General features: G+C 47.5%; 1 protein-coding gene across 3 annotated transcripts in view; it reads right to left on the reverse strand.

The window, feature by feature from the left end:
* The window catches only part of ADAM19 (ADAM metallopeptidase domain 19), an 80,120-nt gene that overhangs the window by 37,426 nt on the left and 15,095 nt on the right, over window positions 1–27,599 (reverse strand). For all 3 annotated transcript variants that reach the window (XM_045079615.1, XM_004737722.3, XM_045079616.1), the window contains 2 exons: window positions 11,697–11,775; window positions 5,939–6,015 (listed from right to left, as the gene is read on the reverse strand). In XM_045079615.1, the coding sequence (XP_044935550.1) occupies window positions 5,939–6,015; window positions 11,697–11,775 (156 nt within the window). The remainder of the gene's footprint in view (window positions 1–5,938; window positions 6,016–11,696; window positions 11,776–27,599) is intronic.

Below are 27,599 nucleotides of genomic sequence, written 5' to 3' on the forward strand. Positions count from 1 at the left end.
CCAAGTTGGTTTTTGCCTCTCCAAACTGGCAGGACCTCTTTCTGGCTACGCCAGCTTCCACCTCCACCCCTACCCCCTCAAATCCCCACCCAGGTTTTCCCCTTTGGGAAGAGCCTGTGATGCTTGCTGGAGAGATAGCGCCAGGCGGATCAGCAGCAGCCTTCCTGGAACCCATCCCTGGCTGACCTCATTCCGGTGCCAGGGAGCCTGACGACTTCCCGGCTGCCTCACCCAGGCTGACACAGCAATCCCCTCGGCAGGACACCCAAGGTGCTCCCTGAACAGCTGGAGGTGGGAGTGGGTGAACAGCCAGGGTCACATCCGCTGTCGAGTCCAGACAGGAAAGGGTAGCGGGCAGAGCCACTGTGGGCATCCTGTTCCCAAGCTTTCTGCTCATCTCGGCTGACCTAGGTCCCTCCCATGACCTCAGTTTCCCCCCAGGGACTCCAAACATTGGAAACAGAGGGCTTGACAGCAAGTCGGATGATGATTTTATGCCCATCAGGTTGTGGCTGCGAAGATAACACCCAGTGAGTGGAAAGTTCCGCACAGGAGCCAGTGAAGGTTCCCGTGTGGCTCACCCTAACATTTCTGACCCCCACTGCGCAAACAAGAGCACTAAGGCTAGGTGAGGTTAATAAACTGACCCCAAGTCACACAGGCAAGAACACAAGCAGTCTGGTCCCAGGTCTCACAACCTTAACCACACTGTCACACTACCTCTGTCACACAGCCCTGTAGAGTGGGGCAGAAAGATACTCCCGGTTTATAGATGGCTACAACTGACAGGCATGAGTAACTCCCCGCAGAGGTGAGATCGGCCTGTCAAAAGCAAGATACCAGTCTGCCAGGAGATAAGAAGACAAAGGAGGCATTTAGCCCATTTTCCTTGTTAGAGGCCATTTTTTTGAGAGTTAACCATAGGCCAGGCTCTGGGCTTATAATCATCATTCTTTTTTTCTTTTTTTCAGCGTTATAAGGCATCATCATGAGTCCCATTTTATAGATGAGGAAACTGAGCCCCAGAGAGGTTGCATAACAAGGTCTGATGGGTATCCAGAGCCAAAGATTTAAGTTCTGGCAGCCTCTGGGCCATCTACCTCCATCAGTGAGTTCCAAACAGAGGGGTCATAGATCTCCAGGATCAGAGCCCCCAGAGCTACCTATCAGACTGCTCTGCGGTGTACATTAACGTGACAGATGTCGGAGACTCTGATTCTGGGGCTGGAGTATCTGCAGCGTAAACAAGTCGAGCGGTAATTCCCAGCGCAGGCACACTCAGGAAGTCTGGCCTGGAGCCCAGGCTCGGTGGCAGAAGCCTGTCCTTTCACAAAGGCCCAGATGATGCTGCTTCGGAGAGTGGCAGATACTAGGTCTCAGAAGGGCACTGAGAACTCGTGGCTACTCCCCACCCCTCCCCCCTACTGTGGTCCCTGGTAACGGCCCCGTGGCACAGTTGCAGTCCTCCCTGACTGCCTGGGTTGGAGGAGTAGCTGGCATGAACCCCAGCACTTCACAGTGAGCACCAGCTCCCACGATGGTCAGGAGATTTCTTAGAATCCATTTCCCGTGGCACCCCCATCACCACCCCCAAAATCTTGCTAGCTGCTCTCCCCCGAGCACCCACAGGTCATTTATCTTTCCAGGAGCCTCAGTTGATCTAATTTGCTAAATGTAAGCACTAGCAGAGCTCAGTCAGGGGGCACAGGAGGGGGACGCAGGAAGCTATGAGGCTGGGACCTCACACGCTATTCTCCAGTCCACTCTCCACCATATTGCTCATTGTTAAGAGCTTGATATAAATGAAATTATCCAGAGGAACCCTGGCAGAGAAGGGCAGGCAGGCAGTGGCGGGTGATTCGCGCTTAACTCCTCAATGATCATGGGGCTCACCCAAGTGCACCCTTGAACAACCTAAGCAAGAAGTGCCTCCTAGGAATGTGTCCATTCAGAGCTAAACCTAAGGGGACACATCCCAGGTCCCTACATCCAGAGCTACCCTAAGAGGTAACCACCCTGTTCCCCTTCTTTCCCTCCCCTCCCCGCCCTGGCCCCAATCTGCATCCAATGAGAAAAAGGTATTGCGAGCATCAAAAGCGGCACAGAAGGAAGAAGGCACATAGGTGATGTGCTCCCTTGGGTATGGGGTGGCAAGGCACAAGTGGAGCGTGTAAGCTCAGGAGGGAGCACACCTGGGCTCAAATTCCGGCTGCTGTCTACTAGCATTGTGCTAAGTCCACAGTGCTGGCTGGCTCTCACGGTGGTTGTGATAACTGACTGGAGTACAGGGAGCCGTTCCCTAGCCACTCAGCACACATATATGAAAACTACAATGTGCCAGGGACTGTTTTCGGCACCGCGGAGGCAATAGGCCTGCTCTCAAGGAGACCGCCCTCATCCCCTAATGTAAATCCACTGAAGATGTCACAAATGTTCTCATTTTATAGCCGAGAAAACCGATGCCGGGGAATTAGGTTCTAGACTGAGACTGCTTCAACTCCAGGAGCTACACGTCCACGGCTTACTCTGTGCTGGACACAGAGGCAGCATTTATGATGTGTTCTTCAGAAGCCAGGCCAGGTTTTCAAAGGCAGAAGGCCATGCCCCTCCCCGGGAGAGGGGCTAACAGGGCTGGCTTGCTGCGGGGCGGGGCGTAGGAGCCACCCCCTCCTGCCCCAGGCACCGGCCTCCCTGGGACCATGCACTCTCTGTAGCTCAGAACTTCCAACGTTCAACAGTCCTTTGCGTGATCTGATCTGTTTTCTTTTTCAGATGAGAAGATCCAAAGCCCAGGGAAAAAGAAACATGCACGGTTACCCAGTGAGTTCGTGTTAGAGCTGGGGCAGATACCAGCCTTCTGGTGAACAGGCTCCTCATTCCCCAGGGGGGCCCTGACCCCAGACCCCAGACCCCGGACCCACGGCCCCCTTCCAGCCTCTGCCCCATGAGCACCATCCACCATCCACGACGAAGGCCCACGGGAGACCCCAGTCCAGCCAAGGCAAAGACAAGCAGAGAATGATTCGGGAAAGGCAAAACTCAGAGTCCCCATCTCCAGGAGGTGTGGAGTCTCAAAGGTGGGTCCCATGACTAAATTCTGAGCTCCTTCCAGGCCATCATGCACACATTCTTACACATTCTCTTGCATTTTCCATCTCATGTTCTCTCTCCTGCCCGCTCTCACAGACCTGGATCCTGGGGCGAAGGGTCAGTATAACCACAGTGGAAGTGGGGCCCAGGGTTTTGAGGACAGAGCTGCTATCAGATTTACTATATATCCTTGAAAGACCTTCAATGTAACTAAACTTGCCTGACATTCATAAAGACACTATGTAGCCATTCGAAGAATGAGCTAGATCTATGTGTGCCTGAGGCATAATGTTAAGTGAGAAAAACATTTCAGAGCGTTATGTATAGGGTTATTTTATTTGGATTAAGAATCACCATGTATACACACACTTATGTCTTTCAGTTATATATATCCCCAACAGCAACTGGTTGGAATGGTGGGCGGGGATAAGTAACTTCCACTTCTTTTAACTTGACACTAGATTATTTGAATGCTTAACACATCAGTTATGCAATAATAACTTTTAAACAGCATTTTGTTTAAAAATAAGCAACTTACCAATGAGGTTAAAAAAAAAAGTTTTACTGCAATCAATACCTCTCTTGCTGGCAGAGAGCAAGCTAGGGACACATACACATGCATATACACACACAGTGTGTCTCCTAGAACCCACAGGTTCACTCACGGTCACTTCATCCCGATACTGTCTGGATTCCTTCACAGATAACCATCTCTCCTTACACTGATCCTATGTGCTCCTCTGCAAAGCGTTTGTGTATGCAAGAAGTCAGGTGGACATTTAAAGGATGAGTTGCTGATCAGAGGCGGGCTGGGGGGCCTGGACACCCAACATCCCGAGTGAAATGGTATGCCCCATCTTTCTGCTGGTGTTTTTTTAAGGATCCATAGCTGTCACACAATTCTCAAAGGTGTCAGCAGCCCAAATATGATTATAAAACAGGATATGACCTACCGATGTTCTTTTTTCACAAGAAATATTTCTAAATGGATAAACAAGAAACTGCAAACAATGGCTGCCTCTGGTGGAGGGGGGCCTGGAAATCCCGGGTGAAAAAGGACCCCGTCTTTCATTGTACCCTCTCTTTTGTACTACTTGAATTTGTTTTTACCATGATCATGGATCACTGCTCCAATTAAAGTCACTCAAACATTGCTTTGGAGAGAAGAGGGGGGCCCGCAACAATCTGGAAACTCTGGAAACTCAGGGGAACTCCTCTGTATTTGTATTATCAGCCAAAGATCCATTTGGTATAAATCCTACCTATTTTCTCTAATCAAAAGAACATGTGCCCAGGAGAGAAGCGCCGTCCCTATGGAGGTTCCTCCACGAAGCATGGCTTTATGAGCCGTGGGGAGGGACTTGAGGGTTACATGGGTCTGAAGTCTGCTGCTGCTGCAGCTGTTCCCTCTCTAGGGTCCGAATGAGACATCTGGTATACGTTTCTGGCTCTTAAGCCAGCCGGGCCCTCAGATGCCCTTCAGTTCTTAAGGTGTGCAGTGAGAAGGCTGGGAAAGTAAGACGGGTGACCGCAGCAGAGGGAAGTGTGCAGAACACAAACACATGAGCGGCTCACCCGGCTTCCCCCTGTCAGCACGGCTGCGGGAATGATTTGTGAGAACCCAAGCCAAGTTCCCACTGCTCCAGACCATGGACACAGAGGAAGAGGCAGGGAGAAGCGAGTCACACCTGCGTGTTCCCTTTCTTCCTTCTTGGGACAGACGTTGTTTACTTGCAGACTGCAGGTGGTGGCAGCTGGGCCTGTAAACACCACGGGAGACCAGTTGGCTTGGCTCAACCAGGTCATCTGAGCAGAGGATTGGGAGCTACGGTTATGGTCTTCCAGCCAAAGCTTATTTCCTGCCTAATTCCCTCCGGCAGACGCACCGAGAAGCCTTACAGAGGAGACATGGCCCAATTTATAAACAAACACGTGGGATCTCAGCACGAGGGGCCTTGCATTTGCACGTGAGCCTGGGTGAAGTCTCAGCACAGGGCTTCACTGTAGAGGGCTGTAGCTAACATAGATTCTCTGTCTCGCCTGTCATCCTGAAAATCACCTAGCTTCTCCCTTCTCTTCCTCCCTTCTCTTCTCCTAAATGCCCAGTTCCTTTTTCATCTCCTGCTAGTTCTGAGACCAGCAAAGAGCAAAGGAGAAGTGGGAATAAGCGCTCACGTTCATTTCAAGTGCATGAACCATGACTTTTATTTTCTGTGTTATGATGCTTTGACAGCTGGGGCCTTGCCCTTCTCAGGATTAGCCAATTCCTAGGGACGGTAAACAACTCTGAGATGCAGACTCTCACCCTCTCAGCCAGTCCCCCTGCCCAGATCACCCTGGGAGCTGGTGCCAGACAACTAGGAACAGCCCTTCTGCCCCAGATCCCACTTCAAAGTGGCCAACCCAAAGCCAGCTTACCCTGCCGTGTTGGTTTCTTCCTATAGAAACCAAAGCGAAGACTCCTGCCCACATCCCCTCACCTCCCACACCCTGGCCCCTGACTGACCCCTGTGCTTCCCTGTGTGCTGTGCCCCTTCTCTTGGGATCTTGAGAAGAGCAAACTGTTTTTTCAGTCGTAGTCATCTCCTGACCTGCTGGCTTCCCCATGCCTAAATAATAAAGAAACCTCAAGCTCCTCAAGAAAGAGAAAGCTCAAGCCCAGTGAGTCTGTGGATTATCCAGGACTTTCCTTGTCTCCCTGAAGCTCAGCCCTTCGTAGAACTGGCTTGCATACACTCTCAACGGACAGCCTCTCAAGGTCCCTGCCCAAGGCCAGCCCTGCTTGTCCTAAAAATTCCATGCGTGCGGGGAGTGCCAGGCGCCCCCCAGCGCTGCCAGGGCCTCTTACCTCATTCCCCGGCACGTGCTGAGTGTCACGCTGGACTGCTCGGCCTTCCTCACCGTCCCGTGGTAAAAGCAGTGGTCCTAGCGAGGAGAAGAGGGGGCTGGTCAGGCGAAAGGACACTGATAAGCTTGGCAACGTTCGTGTCCCGTGAGGGTCAGGGACGACTATGCATGCCCTAACTTACAGCCTGCAAAGAACTTCCTAAAACCACCCTTTTATTTGATCCTCGTAATAGTCCTGGGACAGAGCAGATGTCATCATTCCAGTGAACAGATGAACAACTGAGATTCAGAGAAGCAGAAAGATTTGCTGAAGGTCTCCCTGTTAGAGAAGCCAGGACTTCAGATCTAGCTCAGGGCTCTTGCCATGACACGTGGCTACACGCCACGATGGCTTCTGAAGAGCCTGCCTCCCCACTCGAGTCACCTCCAGGATCCCCAGCAGAGTTGAGATGCGTGTCCTCCCAGAATCTCAGAATGTGGCCTTCTTTGGGACAGGGTCTTTTCAGATGGCATTAAGTTCAGATGAAGTCATACTGGACTGATGTCCTTAGAAAAAGAGGGGAGGACACAGAGAGCCCGAGGGAGAAAGAAGAGGCCATCTGAAGTCAGCTGCAGAGATTAGGGTGATCCAGCTGCAAGCCAAGGAGCACCACGGACTGACGGGGGCCGCCAGAAGCTGGAGGAGGCAAGGAAGCATCCTTCCCTAGAGACCACAGAGGAAGCCTGGCCCTGCTGACACTGTGATTTTGGACTTCCAGCCTCCAAAACTGTGTTTTGCACCTCTAAGCTCCCAGTGCTTTGCCACAGCAGCCCTGGGAGACAGAGAGCTCCTCACTTCCCCCACCTCCCTGAATCCCCTGTGCGCCTGGATCAGACCCGATTTGGCACCTGCACCCACAGACGCCTGGAGAGCTGATGCTGCTCTCACATCGGTGTGTCTTACAGCCATCTGGTCCTCCCGACCTGGCTGGACTCCCCTTGACTACAAGCAGCTGCCGAATGCCGCTCCGGGCCAGGCCTCCGGCTACGTCCGGGAGACACAACAAGGAGAGAGCATGCACATCTCCAGCCTTCCTGGGACTTAGTGTCTTGCGAGAGCCAATCTTAATTAAAAAGCCATACAGAGATTTAATTACAAACTCTGAAGAGAGGCTTGAAATCCAAGTTGGAGGTGCCAGCAGAGTGTATTGTAAGTAGGGGAACCAGAGCATCTACGAGGCCACCCGGGACACAGCTGGGAGCAGCGAAGCGCCAAAGAGACCGATGGGCGCAGCCCAAGACTGTCCCCAGTACACACAGGGGCACACTCCTACAAACTTCTTCCCACATAGTTCAAGGAAGCTTAGCTGCTCAGAACAGAGAGAAGGAAAAATCCCCGGGGCAGAGCCGGGTTTCGCAAAGGTGTTAGGAAGGGTCTGAGCTACGCAACTGCAGACACAGGAGTTTTTTCTTTCCCCACAGTGCCCAGGCAGGTCCAATCAGAAATCTTGGGCATCTGCCTATGGATCTGCCCAGTGATCCCTCACTAGGACCACACTTGTGGTCGTTTCTCTCAGTCCAAAGCCGGCAGGGACATGACCCAGGAGGCTGCAAACCCATTTGTTCGCAAACCCATTCGTCTGCACTCTCTGGCCCCACCGCCCGCCCAGCTCTGGGCAGGGCAATGGCCTGATGATTAAATGCAGGCACGTTGGTGCGGCCGGGCTGGATCTACATGCAAGCGCCCACACCTGCCCGTGGTCGAAACAGTTCCATAACCTCCCTCCGACCTCCAGTGTCTTTGGTCTCTACCTCATGAGGTGCTTGTGAGAAAACTCTCCATTGAGGACCTGCGGCAGGCAATAAACCTTAGTGATCATGATACAGGCCTTAAAGTCTCATTGTCAAAGGTGGGATGTGGCCACGAGGGAGCCAGAAGCCCACCAAGGGCCTAAACCCTCAGTGGTCCTACACCAGTTCTGGGTCATAGACAGCTGAGCCACATGCCAGGTCACAGGCTATGGGCCAGGCCGGAACTCAGCTCAGGGGCAGGGTCCAGAGCACTGGTGCCCTTTCTCGTGGCGACAACTCGCTGGCTGGCAGTGTGGCTCGGCTCCTCCACCTGTTCTAGCTCAGGACAAGAGATGGGCAGTGGCTTCTCTGTTTGCATCAAACTCTCCTGGACTTCCAATGCACCAGATGCTGGCATTCAGAGGAACACTGAGGAAAGGCGCTGTGCCGGCACCTGTGAAGGAAGGGGAGGCAGGCATAACCCTCCTTCCAGCCAGGATTCCACCCGCTGGCAGATGCCGGCCTGTCACACAGCTCTCCCCCTCCACCAGACTCCCAAGACGTGGAGACATATCATCAAACTCGCAGCTTCTGAACCGATCCTTAGAACTCAGCCACAGGGCCATGAACTCCACAGCCCGAATCATTCACCGGTGGAAGACGAGGCCAGGCCCATATAGGGTCAGTGGGGTTTGCAGGTGTTAGAATGATGGAGAGTCAAAAAGTTCAGAAATGAGGATCAGCTACTGTTTCAAAAATATGGGTCCCTCTACAAATCAAGAGAATTCAAATCCAGGGATGGATACGAAGACTCCCCGGGTCTCTTCCCATCTTTGAGATGATGCTAATAGTGTTCACCAAGGTGCCCTCTCAAACAGCATAAAAGCGGACTTGAATAACGTGCTTTAGATCGACCAAGCGCTTTCACACACATCGTCACACATGCTAATGATACCTGCCATTTCTGTTGTAAACCATGAGGCTAACATCCACCCAGCCCTGCAGACTGGAAAAAAAACTAATGGAGATTTTTTTTTTTCCTTTAATTCTGACCATCTCACAGCCTTATGAGGTAGGTATTTTAACTCCCATTTTTTAAAAAGGGAAATTAAAGGTGGGAGAGGTTTCCTGTGGCTCACAAGGTCACACAAGCCAGGAGGAGACTGGAACCACGGCAGCCTAACTCGAGACTCAGCCGCCTCTGTGAGCAAAAGCAGCCCCAGGAGAGTGTGCAGGAATGAACTGGTCACAGCTCTACTCTCTGCTAGCCCCACCAGGGACTTAATTCTAGTCTAAGCCTTGCCACTGGCTGGTTATCTGAACATAAACATGTTACTTTCTCCCTTCTCAATTTCCTCATGAGTAAGATGTAGTGCTGGCAGATATGTTTACAAATTCCCACAAAATCGGTGACTCATCTTACCCTTCTATAGCTCTGAGAGTCAGATCTTAATATATCCAATTTTCTGATGAAGAAACTCAACCCCAGTGTGGACAAAAGCATTGGTTAAGGTCACAAAGCTGGTTAAAGGCAAGTCTACATGCCTGGCCTCGGACTCCACATCTGGAACTCCTGCTGGCTTGAAGGATGGGTCTGACGGTTCCCAGGGCTCCCAGTAGCCCAGGCCAAGGCTGGTCGCAGGGCGTAGCCCTCCATGTTTGGGTCAGACACAGCTAAATGGCGTATTCTATTCTCATATCTCTTTGAAGTCATCAGCTCCCAGGTAAGAAAGCGGAGTAGGAGTTCCATGGGGCTGGATGGGGGCTTTGCAAGAGTCCAGTAGGAGGGATGTACGAAAATAATGGGTCGTCCCATACTGCAGCTAGGATGTGCTTCAGTCAACAGGACCTTCAGGAAGGAGGGGTGTTCTGGGGGTGAGGGGAAGTTCTCTTCCACTCCTTTGTTTCTGAAAGGCCCTCACAGCGTCTCTGCCTGACACTGAGCGCACAAAGAACAAGTAAATGAACAGTCATGAAGTCACCACATTCCTTCTCAGCTTCTTGGCCTGAGGGGGCCACCCAAGGGGGCTTTCACAGCAGGAAGTATGAGCTCATGGCAAACTTGTGCACTGAGACCCATTCTTGAGCTGCGGGTGGAGAAGTGCCAAAGCCAAACTCAGAGGAGGTCCTGGGGCTTTCGAGGCACGCCTGCTTCCTCCCTGTCTTGGAGGCAGAGAGTGGAGGTCTCCATAATGGAGGGAGTTTCAACCAAGGGGCACTGAAGAAGGTGAGGGGCCACACCTGGAGAGCCTCCCCAGAGGAGAAGACAAGGCCAACTTGCCTGCTGTGGGTCCTGGCCACACTGCCAACTCCTCCCCCTCCAGAAAGGTCTTGGTGAAGAAGACAGCATTGATGGAACACAGCTCCTCAGCTACCTGATCGCGATGCTCCCAAACTCTCAGATCTGTCAAAACTTAGAAGTCCTGGGTCCCTTTCCCCATTCAAGGCTAATCTGATAAGCTAATCTGAGATTTTACTGACGGAGAGTGGCAGTCATTGTCTTCTGGACATCTGTGCTCCAGCAGAAATATTGTAAAGATGAGTCATGGAGACCCATGAAGCTTCTCTGATTCCACGAGAAGCTTCCAGAAGAACACGGAGGCTAAGGGGCCTATCCTGTTACCCTATACTCCACACTCCGCATCTGCATGCCACCAACGTCCATGATGTCCTGCCCCAAAGGCAGAAGACCACTGCTGCTCCTGCTGGAGTCCATCCTCCCTCCTTCACCCTATCTCATCTGCTCATACTGAGAAAGTTCACTCTAATCCAGAGTTCCTCATCTTGGGCACTGCTGGGGCCGCATAACTCTGTTGTGGAGGGGCCACCTTATGTATTATGGGACACTTAGCAGCTTTCCTGGCTTCTACCCACCAGAGGCCAGTAGCATCCACCTCCCAATTGTGACAGTCAAGACTGTCTCCAGACGCTGCCAAGAGTCCCCTCCTTTGCTGGCTAACATGGTCAACCAAACAAATAGAATATTTTTTGGTAACTGCATCTGATTAAAATTGACCTCATTAACATGAAACCTACTTTCTTTATGTTAACAAAAGTTTAAGTAAAAGAGATGATTTAGGCACAATTACTCCTAGCTAAGAACCACTGCTCTGATCCTGCCAACGCTAATGGTCCCCTGGTAGGAAAAGTCAGCAAATTGTGAAATGGGCACAGTTCACTACCTTAAATGCCCACCAGTGGCGTGTGGTGAAGCACACTAAAATGCATCCATCTGACAAACGATTTGACAGACTATTTTTTTTTAAACAGATTTTACTTATTTATTTATTTGAGAGTCTAGCAGGAGGAGGGAGAAGGACAAGCAGACTCCAAGTTGAGTGCAGAGCCTAATTCGGGCTCAATCCCAGGACCCTGAGATCGTGACCTGAGCTGAAATCAAGAGTTGGATGCTAAACCTACTGAGCCATCCAGTTGGCTGAAAGACCCTGAAAGACCATTTTTTAAGTGATAAATCTTTGTGCAAATATCTGAACTCAAAAACACTTTGAAAGAAAAAAAGAATCCAATATAAACATGGCAGCGAAACAAGAAAATCTGCATAGCCTGAAATCCCATTGAGAAGGCAGACTACAAAACCCTATCCATCCATATGGGAAAGGATTAATTAAACATCTAATTAAGTGACACGGCAGGATCCCTGGTAACTCATTGCCTTCACTTACACTTTTGTTAATATGTGGGTGATTAACACCCAACAAAGAAAATGTATGCTTCGTAATTATTTAAACCAATTTTAATCAGATGCAATTACCTAAACTACTGTTCGTCTGACCATTTTAGCCAGCAGAGGAGAGGGAAGCCTTATGAGACAACAAATTCACAGAATGCTTCTCCTGCTCACGCCCTTGGTCTTGGGTCAGGGCAAACAAACCCTTCAGAGGGGGGTCTGTCTCCACCATGCATCTCCTCACTCCCCAGGGGTGCTACGAGGATAGGCCAACTGCAGATCTCTATTGACCTGAACTTACCTCAGATTTCAGCCTGGTGGTCTGAGGGCTGCCACTTGGAGTGTAATGGGTTTCCGTGTAGGCTGGAGCAAAAAGGTACCTGCAAAGAATAAACACAGGCTTTTGTCTCTTTAGGTGATGGCCTCTGCCCTCCTGGAAACAGTGGCCAGCCATTCTCAGTGACCCAGGAAGAACCACCCAAGCTTCTCCTAGCACAGGAAAATAAGCCGCCATAAGGTCCTCAGGAACAAAAAGAAAACCAGGAGGAAGGGGATTAGTTTGTATTCAGTGGGTTCATCACCTAGTTTGGACACAACCAGATGAAGCAGACAAAGCTAAAGCAGCATTGCAACGCTTTCTGAAACCTAGACTATACACATGCGAACACATCCTCAGAACTTGCCAAGGTCCGTGGACTCGGATCTGGGACCTACGCTGACTGGTAATCTTAGTACGGCACCCACCAGCTTTCAGTATGCCAGGTTTTCTTTAAGGGAAACTCTCTTTCCTGTTGCATGTTTTAGTGTCCCACCTGGCCCTGGCCAACGGTATCCCAAGATCCAAACTAAGCCAATGGAATGACGTTGCAAAAACTGACCAGATGGGAGTCATTCATCTGTTCCTTTGTTCCCACTGCGTGACTTCCCCGCACGGCCTTTGCCTGCCTTTTCTGAGACCTAGTGGCTCAGATTTCTTGAGACCTGCTGCTTCTGTGCATTAACCTTACAGATAATTCTTTTCTTTCTTTTCTTTTCTAAAATTGGACATTGGTTTCCCCCTTGCCACAGACCCCTTGGGCTGAGGCTAAGAATCTCTCACCAAAGGCAAAGGCAACACCAAACAAGGTTCCTAAAGAAAAGTAAAAGAGCCAAGTGGAGGTTTCAACTAGCTCAGCCACATTAAAAGCAAAATGCATTTATAGAAAGTTGAAATCCAGGGGCAAAGAGGTGTCTAAGGTTCCTAAGAGAAGAGAAATTGGGAGTCTAACAAAAAAAGAATTAAGTGAAAATGCGTGAAGAAAGCTTAACGGCAAGCCTAGACTCACAGAGTGAGCTCAGTAAAGGTCAGCAATCATCATCATTGCTTCCACCAGGAATAATGACAGAAGAACCCAGAAAAAACAGATGGAATGTACCTCTTTCCCCCTAACTGTCCCCAGCCATTAATCCTCCAGCTGATCACTTGAGAGAGGTGAAAAAGCAATTAGCTCATTCTCACAACCCCATTTCCTGGGTCTGCTTTCAGATAGCATTATGGACAGCTAGTCATGGGTTCAGAGTTTAATGGTCTATCTCAGTGCCAGTGGGAAATCTGAATTTTCTCACAGGAAATGCACTCCTGGCAAATACATTTTTAACCTCTTTTTTGAGTCTTAGGGAGGGAGAATCATTGATTCAGTCACATGAAGATGCTCCGAAGAGAACATTCCAGATTGAACCTCAGAGATGGCCACATTCTTTTCAGTCCCTGGCCATGTCTTCAGCAGGGTAAGCATTGTTCTGTAGCTTCTTATTTTGAGGATCTCATCATAGGACTCTCAGAGCCTCAGGGTTAAAAGGGACTTTTGTAATCATTTAGCCAAACTCACTGGACTGTGGGTTCCCTGAGAACAAGGGCACAGGTGCTTTGTTCGAGGCTTCTCCCCACCTCCCAGCACCTCCCAGCAGGCAATACCAGTTTACTCTGTGAATTAGTGGATGAAATGGATGAATGAATAGGTGAATGAATGAACCTTCTACTTGTGTGAGAATCTACCACTTGGCCATTCAGTACTGGACATTTCCAGTGACACGGAGTTCATGAGAGCCCCCACTCCATTTCGGAACCCATTTAGCAGTCAGAGAAAGTTCTTACACAGAACCTATCTGTAACTGGCGCCCACTGGCCTCATTCTGTCTTCTGAATCCACATGGAATGATCTGCTTCTTTTTCTGCCTAACAGCCATTTCAGGACCAGTAGCGTCTAGGAATTAGTTAAAAATGTAGATTGCAAGGCCCCACCCCAGATGTACTGGGACAGAGAGAAACTCAGCCATCTTTTGTAATAACTCCCAAAGTGATTTTGATGCAGAAGCACCACCCTAGACCACAAGTTAGTGAGTTAACTTTTGAGGTAGGCACGCCTCAGAAATATCAAAGTGTCTCACTCCCCAAACCCCCATCATCTTCCTGCCTCTACCACATCCTGGATCATTCTAAACCTTAAAAACCCAGAAAAGTTCCATCAAAACAGCTCACACATATTTAAGTGTTAAACCATCAAACATACCCACGTACAACAGACTCCTGAGGTAGGTCCTAATCTTTTCCCCACTGTGTGACTAAGGACCCTGGAAACTCCACATTTAACTTGTCCAAGTTCTCCCGGCATGATGTCAGGGCCAGGTTTCAGACCCGGGGCTGTTGGCCCTGACCATACTTTTTAAGCACTTTTCTGCTCTGTTTTTTTCTTAGAAAGTGGAAGCATAAAACTAAAACACTTCCAAATACCAGTGTCCAGACCACAATTTGATGATAACGATAGCAGCCTTGGGGACATACAGGATGTCACAAAAATGTCATGAGCTATTAGATGTGCATATACGCAGAGAAAAATATGGGTAAGCAAAGCACGTGGCAGGAGAAAGAGGATGAATATATAAGGACTTCGGGACCAGTTTTTTGAAACAACAACCCTTTCCCCAAATGGGGTTGCCAATGTTGGCCAAGGCCCTTCTTTCCAGAAGCAAAAGGGTCACGTTTCATCACCACCATCCATGCAATTTTACTGAGAGACAAAACACCACTTTCATATCCTCCCCACAGCCCTGGCCAGGCCCGCCCATGCCTGTGTGTCCAGGTGGTACCCTGGCAGTGCTCTTGGGACTCAGAGAGGGGGCTAGGGGGGTCAATGAGCAGCCCAGCTTGGCCCATCTGCCCCTTCTTCAGCCACATCTTGTTCTCATCTCCTCCCTGACAAGGGGCTGGCTCAGCAGCTCAGCAGGAAGCCATCTCTCACCACTGGAGTGTATTAGGATTTTCAGGAAACAAGTTGTGAGTGAAGTGCGTCCAGGAAGGGAGAAGGACTGTCCAAGATTTCCCACCCCACCCCCTCCTTTTTCTGGCTTTGATGGAAAAGCAGTTTCTATGACATGCTCCCCCACTGCATACACACACCCTCCGGGCTCACAACCCCACAAGGCAGGCAGAGATGATATCCCAGTGCTAATAGAAGCCACCACGGAAATGCTCACTTGGGGCAAAAACCAGACTGCTCAGACCCTATGTCCTCCAGCAAAACCTGCATCTTCCGAATCCCACCTGGGAAAAGAAGCTGTCCCCCAAATACTAGACATAAGATTGCTCTCCAGGGAAAGACAATAGAGCTGTCTGGGGGTGGCCGGGGCCCTATGCGGAGGCACAGCCAGACCCCAAAAGTACACCACAGTCTGAAACAACCCTGATCCCTCTCCCCAGAGGCTCAGCACCTTCAAACCAGAACAATCCCTTTAACGACTATTCCATTCGCTATCAGACACATTTCAATGGCCTCTCCGAACTTCAATCTCTAAAACTCCCTCTGGGGAGAGAGGCAGCAGAGCTCAAAAAAACAGCTTCTTGTAGCTCAACCCTCCTTCCTCTGCTTGAGGTAAGCACCCGGTGAGGACAAAGTGATAACAACCTGTGCAGCCTTGCTCGGCACAGGTCAACATTACTGAGCTCATCCCACAGTGGTTAGTCTCACGGACACCTCATGCCCCCAGAACGTGCTCCTTCTAGGTCTGTCAAGAGTATCCTGGTGCTTAAACACTGGGGAGGTACAACCTTGCTGGCCGCTCTCATTTTCCCCCGAGGATCCTCACACTGTCCACGCATGCCGATGATAATGCAAGCCTCCGTTATCTGTCGCTCATACTCTCAATGCCGTTGTCTTGGGACTTAGACCAGGAACTGCACAACACCCGGAAGCGCTGTGAAAAACTATAAAATCCCAGGCCCCATACTGGCCCCACTGAGAATTCTATTCTCCAGAGGACTGAGAAATCTGCATTTGTAATAGTTTTTCCAGGTGATGCATTTCCAGGCTCTGAGAATTCTCCTGCTCCACTGGATCTATGTTAGCATTGTAAACTCTTTTTCCCATTTTTAGGCTCTTGATCACCCCCTCCAAACCGGAAGATGATACCAGCCCAGTACAGAGGACAAGTCTAGGCTCCGAAAGCTTTGGTTTAAGTACCAGCAGCACTGCTCTCTAGATGACTGTCCTTTGAAACCCTAGAAATGAGGCCAAAGATGACCACAGTTGCTTTCAATTTCATGGAGCTGAATGCTCAGAGAGGCCAGGCTAAGGTTCTTCAGACTCCATGGGGGTGGGGCGGGGGGGGGTACCACTTAGTTTTTGGAAGATTAGTCAATTAAGGCTGCTCTGCTACAACCCTGTAAGATGAGATGTTAACTTGTCAAAGGCTAATGAGGTACGATAGAGATGCAAATAATTTCCCCCCAGTAGAAAAGATGACTCCAAAGGTTGTGGTTACATTTCCCGTAAAATGATATTAACCAGTTTTAGATCCAACTTAGCGATCTTATCTCAACATTCATTTTTTCACTATTAAAAAAAAAAAATACACGCCTACGTATATGTTTCCCTTATCCAACTTTTAAACCAGTTTTAACATCTTTCTGGCTCCCCCATAAATGAGATAAATCAAACTTTGACAAGTGTTAATTAGCATTTTAACTATCATTGACCAAAGGAACTTGAGCCATCTAATCCACCTCCAAGGTTTAGCTGACCAAAATCCAACCAAAAATAACAGAGTAATAATTACTATCTCACAGCATCGCTGAAAGGATCAAATGAGAAAATGACATTCGAGCACTAGCTCTGACACTTCAAATTCGGGGGAGCTTGGGCAAGTCAGTTAACCTCTCTGTGCCTCTGTTCTCATCTATAAAATAGGAAGAATTTTAGAGTCTACTTAACAGGGTTGCTGTCAAAAGCCTATGAAATTTTGTCAACTAAAATCAACAACTATGAAAGAACTATTCGTAAAGCATAAAGTATCTGTGTTCTACAAATCATTGTTATAATTTTCTCCAGGAATAGCTAGGTGCACATGTGGCAAGACCTTGATAATTGGTAAATCCAGAAAATGCGTGTCTTAGGGTTCACAATACTAGTCTCTTTCTTTATGGGGCTTAATTTTTTTTTTTTTTTTAAAGTAGGCTCCACGCCAACACAGGGCTTGAACTCACAACCCTGAGATCAAGACCTGAGCTGAGATCAAGAGTCAGATGCTCAACCAACTGAGCACCAAGGCGCCCCTGGGTGTTAAAATTTTTTACCTAGCTAGGGGACATTATGCCAATCACAAGCTACTCGGCATTAGTCCCCCTTTCAATCAAGCATAAATAGTCCAGGACAGGGAGGCACGGGAAGGATTTTTGAAAAGCAGAGTGCTGTTCTAATGTAATGGCCAATGTTTGCCCATATTTGGAACAAAAAACAAATTCAGTAAGTATTGTTTTCTTTTGTTTTCGAAGGAGAAAGTAAAGGGGAGAAGAGACAGCTGTTTCAGAACCAAGATTTCCAAACCAGTGCTCATTCCACCTCTGACTCCAGAGGAATGGAAACAAACCAACAAGCCAAAGGCATGGGCCCTAACTCCAAATAAGGATTGACAAGCCCAGGGGCCCACAGGCAGAAGCGTTCCTTTTGGAGGGAACAAAAAGGCCAAGGAAATAGGAACTTTAAACATTGGTCCTAATCTCAAGAGTGGGGATCTCCTCCTATCCCAAGGACTTCCTTGAACAAGTATCATCATTCCTGCCAGAAGACCAGAAGCAACACTTTGAGGCAAGATGGCGCCACCCATAACCCTGGCAAGAGGCTGAAGCTACATGGCATGTTTTCTTTAACCTTTTATTAAGGAAGTTTCTAAACAATGCATTAAGTCAACACTCCTTTTCACCAACTGCTTCTCATTACATCTTCTCCCAGTCCGCACAAGACCTGGCATCCTTCCGACCAGCTCCTGGTCCTGTGTTTTGCTTTTATATACCAGAGGATGTTTAGATGAGCACTGTTTACTCCTTTGACCAGCAGGGTCTTTATTTAATCCTCTTCATGCCTCTCTCCTGGCTAACTCCACAAAAATGAGTGACCTCTCTGTGCAAACAGTGCTGATTTCTTGGGGTCGGGGAGCTTAACTGTCAGGAACCTGAGGTAAGGGACCTAAAAATGGCTTACCCAAGTGTTTACAAATTTGTTCTGCAGTGTGCTGAAAAGCCCATGATGAGTATTTATTGGACTGTTAACGAAAGAAAAAGAAGGAGGAGGAGAAGGTCAAGGAAAAGAGGAAGAAGAGGAACCACCACCACCACCACCACCACCACCACCATTAAAGGAAATGGGGCACTATCTCTATTTCTTAAAAAAAAAATTAAAAAAATGAAAACATTGTCAGATAGCTGCCTCTCTAACAACCCATTTTTTTTTAAAGATTTTATTTATTTATTTGCGAGAGCGAGCGAGCATGAGCATAAGCTGAGGGAGCAGCAGGCAGAGGGAAAATCTGCCTCCCCACTGAGCAGAGAGCCCAATGCGGGATTCGATCCCAGCACCATCGGATCATGACCTGAGCTGAAGGCCGACGCTTAGCCCACTGAGGCACCCGTGCATCCCTAAATACCAAATTTTGATAAATAACCATAGTGCCCATTTAACAGATCAACCTGAAGGGAGAGGCCAAAGAAAGAGGCAACAGGCATACTGTAGAGATATACTTTGTGATTAAGACAAAAGGTAAGTGAAGAAAAGGAAACTCTGGAAGATCACTGGGCCTCTGAGAATATGCTAGGAAAAAGGGGAATGGGGGACCATCCTACAACAAACAAACAAACAAACAGCACAGGGATGAAGACCACAAACCAACCTGCCCTAAATGTGTGCTTGATCCCTTTCAGACTCTGAATGAATATCCCAGTAACTTTGAAAAACCTCATCTCATGTTTCCTGGCCTCCTAAACCATAGCTCTGGCACAGTCAAGAAGGTCAGATGTTGGAAAGCCCTCCTCGATCGTAGCAGACAGCTATCACCCCAGCCTCCAGCATCCCTGCCACCTCCTTGACAGAAGACTGCCCCGATTTGCCTTGAGAAAAGTGTTCTCCTCTCACTGCATACTAACCGCAGGCACCTGGGGTCAATAGTGACAAGCCAGGACAATCAGGTCTTACTTCACCGAATTCCATGGTGGGTGACCTCTGGTGAAAATGGCTGGAGCAGAATCACCCCAGTGGTGGAACCTGAAAAGGCTGCCTATGAATTCCTAGACCCTGTCCTTTTTGAGCCCTAGTACTTCAGTTTCTTTTCCCAACACATTCTATATGTTTTCCATAAAGTATCAGGATACAAATGGCAGAGTTGACTGCCACAAAAGCATCTTTATTTGCTACCTTCTCTGTCCAATACTTCCCCTCAATCCACTTTTATAGAATTTGAGAAAGAGCAAAAGCAGCTCACCCAACATCACATAGTTGTATTTCGCTTCTGAACCCATCAGTCTCAATAAACAAAAGCCAGCTAAAGATCAGTGGCAGGTAATCCTAGAGTTGGCCGTTCAGACACTCCCAGGAGGCAGGGAGGGAGGAAGGACGTTTGTGCAGGCTCATCATTAACCGTTTATTGAACAGCATCATGCCGTGCAAACTGCGGGGCACACAGCCCCAGCAAGACCCAATTCCTCCGTGTTTGAATTCACTCTGGGTCACCCACCAAGCAGCAGAACCTCTTCTGAGCCTCAGGCTCTGCATCTGTAAACCCATTTACTCATTCGACAAATATTGACTGAGGCCAGGGGTGTGCTGAGCACCTGCCAGGAGACTAGGGGATGTGAGTGGAACAAGCACAGGTTTTCCGTCCTCCACCCAGCACCTGCCTCTCCCATCACGAAGATCAGAGAAGCAGAAGTGGGGCAGAATAGGCCACTCAACAAATATGCCACTTTAGCACGAGGATTGGTTTGCACTGAAGGCGACTGAGAAGCAGCAGATACAAAACAAAAACAAAAACAAACAAAAAACCCAAAATCAATCCAACCAAACAAAACCACAAAACCTCTCTGTCCTCCCTCTATTTGCCTAAAAGTAGGACAAAACTTCAAAGGCGTCCCTCCTCCCCTCTCTACCAAGAAGGACAAAAGTTAATCACCAGAGACAACTTCAGCTTTTTTACTGACTAGCTTCTTCTGCCTCCCATTAGTTCCCCATATATCTACCTCTCCACATTTTACCATCTTTGGAAGCCTAACTGCTTTCCTCTGTCCTGTCATTTCTCTACAGATTTATTGTTCTTTGGGAAAGATGCTACATAAGCCTGAATTCTAACTCTTGGAGTTACTGCTCATTTTTCCCTGGGTATCTCTTACGTACACGTTAATAAACTTCTGTTTGTTTTTCTCGTTAATCTGTCTTTTGTTACAGAGTTCCCAGCCAAGAACTTAGAAAGGTAGAGGGAAAATGATTTTTCCTTTCCTACAAGGTCGGCTATGAAAGCACTTGGCAAACACCAACAGACCACACAGAAGGTGGGTATGACCATCTGGTCGCTGGAGGCCAAGTCACTGTTAAACAGCCTATCTTCCTTCCTTCCTGGAATTGCTGCAAAGCCATTAGGCAACCAGCTTCCAAGTACCCCTAACAAGCTGCCTACACATCTATGGAGGAAGGGTGCTTAAGCAACTCTGTGTGTGTGTGTGTGCGCACGCGTGCGCACATGTGTGTGTCCGTCCATGTGCGCAAGTGAGAGTGTGTTGAGGACAGAGAGGAAGAGTGGAGTAAAGGAATAGGAACTAAGGGTCCTTATGCAACATTTCTGCTTTCCTTCCCCCAGCCGTATTCCCCCCACCACATAACTGAAAGGCTAGTTCAGTCTTTGCACCCTTACCCAAGCCCAAATTTAGCACCAAGAACTCAAGAGATAAAGAGCTTCTAGAATACAAGAAGTCTGCTATCTCTCCCAACACTTAGATCACCTCTTTCCCCAGCATTCCAATCTCCCTTCCAAAGGAATCCCTTCCCATGACTTGCCTTTCCTTTCAGGGGAGGAGGGGGCTTGGAAAAAGAACCATGCCTGATATAATGCAGCCATTATAGCCCCTTTGGCCCATGTGGACCTCTCTCTGGGGAGACTGATGCAAGAGGAGAAAATGTGGAGGCTGCCAGTTTTCCACAAATCTGTAACCTCAGGGAGAAAGAAGGAAAGGGGGCAGTGGGGCACATGGGAGCTATGGAAAGGACTGGAAAAGAGCCATAAGTACAGAAGTCATAAAGACCCTATTTCTCCTTAAACCAGCTGAGGAAAGCCTGGCCCAGCCCCACCCACTCAATGATATCATTGTTTTAAACAAAAGCGGGTTTGAGAACCCCCAGAAAGGCCCCCAGTGAGGCCTCAGCTGCTAAACAGGCAGAGGTCTCACCAGTTCCTGGGTGATTAAGTGCTTAGAATTACAGATAAGGAGGGAAAACTATGTAAAAGCCCAAATTACAAAGATAACCAGGGCAAGGACAGACGTTGCTTCTGCCCAGCCTTTTACGGTCATGGAAAGAGAACAGGACACTACTTTACACTTAGATTTTATTTGTGGATCCCCACCATGATCCCACAAAGTTGGTGACTGGAGATTACTGTTTTCATCTAATGAGAAAACTAAAAACCTGACTGGCTTGTCTGAGGTACCAGCAGGAGCTAAGGACAAACCCAGGAGCTGGCAGCCTTGTCCTGCTACCTACTCAGTCAGGACACTCAGATTGGCCCTGGAATCCATCTCCTCCCTCAGCCCAGAGTCAATGCATCTCTCAGTCTCCTTGACTCCCAGCTGTAAACTCCTCTGTAATGCATCCTCTTCTCTCCATATCAGCCAACTCTTCCCTAAATTCGACCACCATAATTTCTCACTCAGATGATAATTAAACTTTTGAATGGGTCTTAGAACTTCCCTAGTCTTGTCCCTTGGAATCCCTCCTACACTTCAGTTGAAGTAGTCCTTCTCGAATACATTTTGGGTGCTATTACTACCTAAGTTTCAAAATACTCTTTAGCTCCCCATTGCACTCAAGGTAAACCGCTAAGCCATTTAAGAACCCTTTGAGGTCCTGCAAGGATTCACCCTGATCTACCTAGCCAACTTCTTCCCTCACCTTTTCCTCCAGTCCCCTCCCTCTCTGCTCTAATCACAAAGAACTTCTTTACATCTCCACATGGTAATCTTGCTGTTAGGCCTTTGTTTCTGCCACTTGTACAGCTTGAATATGCCAACTCTATCACATCCTCCTCCCCCCAACCCTACTTCTTCCTTACTTCACTTCCTCCCAGAAGCCATCCCTTCTCTCCAGTTCAGAGTATGTTTGTTCCCCTTCCCCAGGTCCCACAATGCCCTCCACTTCCTCCACGACAGCCCTACCTTGTTCCGTAATAATTTGATTCCCTATTTCCTCCACTAAGCTCTAAGCCCCGTGACAACAGAGACTGTGTTTTGCTTACCACTGCTCTCCTGGGAACACCCATGACCTAGCCTAACACTTGCCACATGGCTGGCGCTCACAATATTTATTAAATGAAGGAAGGAAAGACAAGAAATTAAGAGTTCCCAGTGAGTAGTCTAGAGCTCAAGCCCAGTACAATAGAAACCCTCATCAGAAAAGCCAATGATTTGGGGTGCCTGGTTGGCTCAGTTGGTAGACCTTGCAATTCTTGATCTCAGGGTCATGAGTTCAAGCCCCATGTTGGGCATGGAGCTTACTTTAAGAGAAAAAAAAAAAAAAGAACCCGGGATTCTCTGACCCAAAGTCTCCCCACAGCTGAGTCTGATCAAGACCTACAACTTGTACCATGGTGCCCAAAGGCCCATTTATTTAGCATTCAAGGTGTCAGCTAAAGGTCTGTGTATGGCACTAAGTTCCACACAGAGAAAGAGTAAGCTCATTTTCTTAAAATCAAAGTACTTCCCGGGTGAAGTGTAAATGCAATTTCCTTCTTAGGACAGAACCCATCCAGAGGCTCCAGTATTGACCCCCTCTTCCCTGAGATTTTTCTTGGGATACTCATGCTCCATTGACCAAGCACAAAGGTTGGGGAGTGGAAATATCCTCCAATTTCTAGAGAGTCTAGATGAAGAGCCTAAATGCATCCTGGCAGCTTGGGAGAAAACAGAAGTCTTGAAAGTGGAACTTCCACACTTCTTCCAAGCCCAAAAGTACATCCTCGCATCCATCTGCATCCCGCCCACCATGCACAACTTCTTAAGAGGCTTTCTCCAATCCCTAAATTGGGAAGAAGGCACTTCTGTCTTAGGCTCACCCCTCAGTCCATGACTCTATCCACTAGTTATACCTCTATCTACTTGACTCAACCTGAATTTCCTTCTTTGGGGAGGCCTGGAGGAAAAGCTTCTTCTCATCCCATGTGTAAAAAAATACAGCCTAGGGCGCCTGGGTGGCTCAGTGGGTTAAGCCGCTGCCTTCGGCTCAGGTCATGATCTCGGGGTCCTGGGATTGAGTCCCGAATCGGGCTCTCTGCTCAGCAGGGAGCCTGCTTCCCTCTCTCTCTCTGCCTGCTTCTCCATCTACTTGTGATTTCTCTCTGTCAAATAAATAAATAAAATCTTTTAAAAAAAAAAAATACAGCCTAGCTTTAGAGTGTACTTCAAGCATCTTCCCTGGAAGTACCCCACCTACTTCCCTGATCACATGGTTTTACCTGAGGGAAGAGAGTCCAACTCAAAGTCAACAATAAGAGAGACTAAAAAATTGAGCTTCAAGGCACTGAAATCCTTCGGTAGCAAGATGTGGAAGGAAAAATAAAGCCCTTCCCTATTCCCTACATAATACCCTTCTGAATTAAAATGATTTGGTTAGTTGGAATACTGAATTCCTAAGAGATTATTAGCAGTACAGCTTTGGCTCCCCTTGATCCAGACCAAATATTTATATATTAATTTCTCAGTTTGAATTCCTTTCTCATTCTTCCACTCACCTCTCCTCCCTCCCTCATCCAAAGCTTCCCCTCCTTTGGACAAACCTAGAAGGTAAAATGCTAAGTGAAATAAGTCAAACAGAGAAAGACAAATAACATGTGACTTCACCTTCATGTGGAACCTAAAAGCCAAAAACAAATGAAAAGCGGAAATAGACTCATAGATAACAGGAAACAAACTTGGTTATTGGAGGAGGGGGAGCTTGAAATAGGCGAAGGGGATGAAGAGGTATAAACTTTCAGTTATAAAATAAGTCATGGGATTGCCATGCCCAGCATAGGGAATATAGTCAACGATACTATAATAACTTTGCATGGTGAGAGATAGTAACTAAATTTATCCTGGGGATCATTTCAAAATGTATAAAAATATCAAGCCAGGTACCCTGAAACTAATGGGCTACTGTACATCAATTATACTTCAATATAAAAGACAAAAAAACAGCCTCCCCACCTTGCTCCTGCAAGACAGAGCTCCAAGTGACTGTCCTTATGGAAGCTTTCTCTATCCCCAGCCAGAAAGTCTCTATTCCCACCTGCCTCCTCAGCCCTGTATTTTCAACTCTGTTATTAAATTTGTAATTTGCCTTGAGTTATGCCTGCATGTTTTCTGTCTCACAGAGAGCAAACTGCCAGAGGGCAAGGATGGTGCGTTTGCATATACTCCCTATAGCACATAGCGTAGGAGTTTACACCTATGTGCTCAACCAGCATTTGTTGAAATCAACCTTGGGGAATGGACCCAAGTTAGCTCTGGCTTAGCAGGCAGCAGATCCATCAACTGATGAATGAATGAACAAAATGTGGTATATCCATACAGTGGGACAATATATAACAAAAGAGAATGAAGTACTTATACATGCTATTCAACATGGACACAACTCACAAACATTACCGTAAGTGAAGAAGCCCAGTCACACACACACACACACACACACACACACTATATAATCTCTTTTATATGAAATATCCAAAATTGGCAAATCTCGACATTAGTAGGTCAGTGGTTGCCTGTTGCTGATGGGTGTGTGGGAGAATGAGGAGTGCCTGCTCATATTAGTTTGTCAGGGTTGCCTACACGACCACAAACTGAATGGTTTAAAAAACAGATTGATTATCTCACAGTTCTGGAGGCTAGAAGTCTAAGATCAAGGGGCTGGTGAGCCATGCTTCCTCTGAAAGCACCAGGGAAGGATTTGCTCCAGGCCTCTCTCCCAGCTTCTGAGAGTCCTTGGCATGACCTCACTCTTCACACAGCCTTCTTCCTGTGCACATGTCTGTGGCCAAATCTCCTCCTTTTATAAGGACACCAGTCATGTTGGATTAGGGGCCCGCCTTTCTCAGCATGATTTCATCTTAACTGATTAAATCCACAATGATTCTATTTTCAAATAAGGTCATTCTGAGGTCCTGGGGTTAGGGCTTCAACATACAAGTCCAGGGGACACACTGAACCCATAAAACGACTAATGGCTTCTTTTCTGGAGTGATACAATGTTCAAAAACTAGAACATGTGGAGTTACACAACTCTATTAAACACTCAATTGTATACTTTGAGTGGATATTCTATCTGGCCTATGAGTTATAGATCAATAAAGCTGTTTTTAAAAATGGCAGGAGAGCTGGGTTTAAAGAGTGTCCCCAAGCTCCAAAATCAACCCATTGATGAAAGTGTATGAAAACAAGTTCTCTCCACAAGTCTAGAGGATGTAACTTGGAGAGAAGCCAAAGAAAATGTGCCTTTATCCATGTGTTCCATGTAAAGTCTCCTGATCCAGGGACTGAAACCTAAAAGGTGATTTTCTAGAAGTACCTTCCAAAGAATACAAGGGTGTTCACTTGAACACTGTTTGTTAAAAATGGAAAAGAAGAAGAAGAAGAAAAGAAACAGCTTGAATGCCCATCAATATGGGGTAATTACATTAATGGTGACATCTTTATTATTACTGAGTCTGGATGGTGGGTATATGGGGATTCACTATTTTATTCTACTTCTGTGTGCATTTGATGATTTTTCATTATAAGAAATTTTCAAAGTTAATTATGGCATACACATACAATGGAATATAAAACAGCTATTAAGAATTGTTGCATAAAAAATCATCTGTAAATTTACATGGATATGTGCCTATCATGAGCTCTCACATTCTGCTTTCTGACTGCAAAATGGTACAGCCTTTCGGGGGTAGACGCTGTGGAATGAGAGGTACAAGTGATGCAAATTTAAACCATTTTCAACATATATGCTATATGACCTTGCAACTCTATCTGTAGGTATCCATCCTACAGAGATGCTTGCAAGTGTTCTCAAAGACAAGGTGTCAGCTGATTACTGCAGCATTATTTGTAATAACAAGAAATTAGAAACCTAACTGTGCATTTATTGGGAAATTAATAAATTTCGATCGATCCATTTAGTGGCATCCTATGGCACCATTAAAAAAATGAGACAGACCTATAAATATGCTAATATGTTAAGCTATCGAAGATAAATAATAAAAAAGCCAACTATGGCAGAGCATAGAGAGCATAATCTTGTTTATTCTAAAACTCTATTACGTGTGTAATTTTTTTCCTAGTATTTTATTATCAAACTTTTCACACACTCCAAGAATTTCTTGTATAAAATTTTTTAAATGATTTGACGCCTGTCTGTGCTCTATTTCTAAGTGAAAGAAATACACACATAAAACTGAGGATACAGTATAACCCCATTTGAGTAAATTTACATGGAAACTTACAAACGGTTAAAAAAAGTAACCTAGGTAAAATGGTAAGTTCAGGGTAAATGCTCCCACACCGGAAAGCCCATGATCGTTGTTATCTTAAGGTAAACAACCTGATGGCAAAGGGATCCTCAAACTCAAGAAATCAATCCTGACTTCCTCCAAGGGCACTGCTTCCCTTTGCTCTGACCATGGTCCATCTAAGGCCAGCTGACAGCTTCCTCCCATTCATTTCACCCCGTGCTCCTGCTGCAGGGCCGCCAGGAGAAATAAGCCTGAGACAAAAGAAAGCCATGGACATCCTTCCTGGCTACACAGGCAGCCCTGGCTGTGGGTCCCTGGAAGGAGAGAGAGCCGGAACCGGCGGACACATCCTGGCCTCCTTATCGCACAGTTCAGGGCCTTGCCAAGGGAGTAGATGGGCACTGAGTCCGCAGGCACAGAAAAGATGTACAGTTTGGCTGGCTGGAGAGCCTTGCAAAGCTGTGTTCGTGAGATACAGTGAGGTCAAACTGGCTGTAGCTGGAGAGCAGGAGGGACATTCCTCTCTCAGACCATGCGTTTTAAGGTCAACCCTTCCAAATTACATTTGGAAACCAACTCAGGGGAATTCCCTCTTACTGCGTTCTTAACTGTTTTTCCGACCCTACAACATACAAATAATAGCGACTATTTATTGCACTTTCATGGCGCACCAAGCACAGTGTACATCCTTCAGCAGCATTACATTATCGAATTCACACAACATCCAGCGAGGTGGCCACTATCACGAGCCCCACCGAGTGGATGAGGAAACAGATTCACAGAAGTGAAGAGACTTGCCAAAGCTTACACTGCCAGTGGGTGCAAGGAGCAAGCTCCGAGTGCATACCACCCGGACGATACTACTATCCCACAATGAAGTCCGGATACTAATCAGGGCCTAGGACAGTTAGAAAAAAAGGGAAGCGGGAGGGTAGGATGGGGAAGAAATGCCAGTTCTAACAAGACAGAGCCTACTAAGCAAGAATAAGGCATCTGAAGACATCTGTCTGTTCACAGCCCCAGCTAAGAGCCTGGACTTCAGAGTCAAACAGATCTGGCTTCACATCCTGGCTCTCCCCTTCCCACGCAGGGGCCCCTGAGCAAGTCACAGTGCTCCATAACTCAAGGTCCTCATCCACCACATAAGGCCGATACAAGT

Source organism: Mustela putorius, unplaced genomic scaffold (assembly GCF_011764305.1).
Source record: "Mustela putorius furo isolate JIRA1106 unplaced genomic scaffold, ASM1176430v1.1 tig00000407_pilon_pilon_pilon, whole genome shotgun sequence".
NCBI classification, from domain to species: Eukaryota; Metazoa; Chordata; class Mammalia; order Carnivora; family Mustelidae; genus Mustela; species Mustela putorius.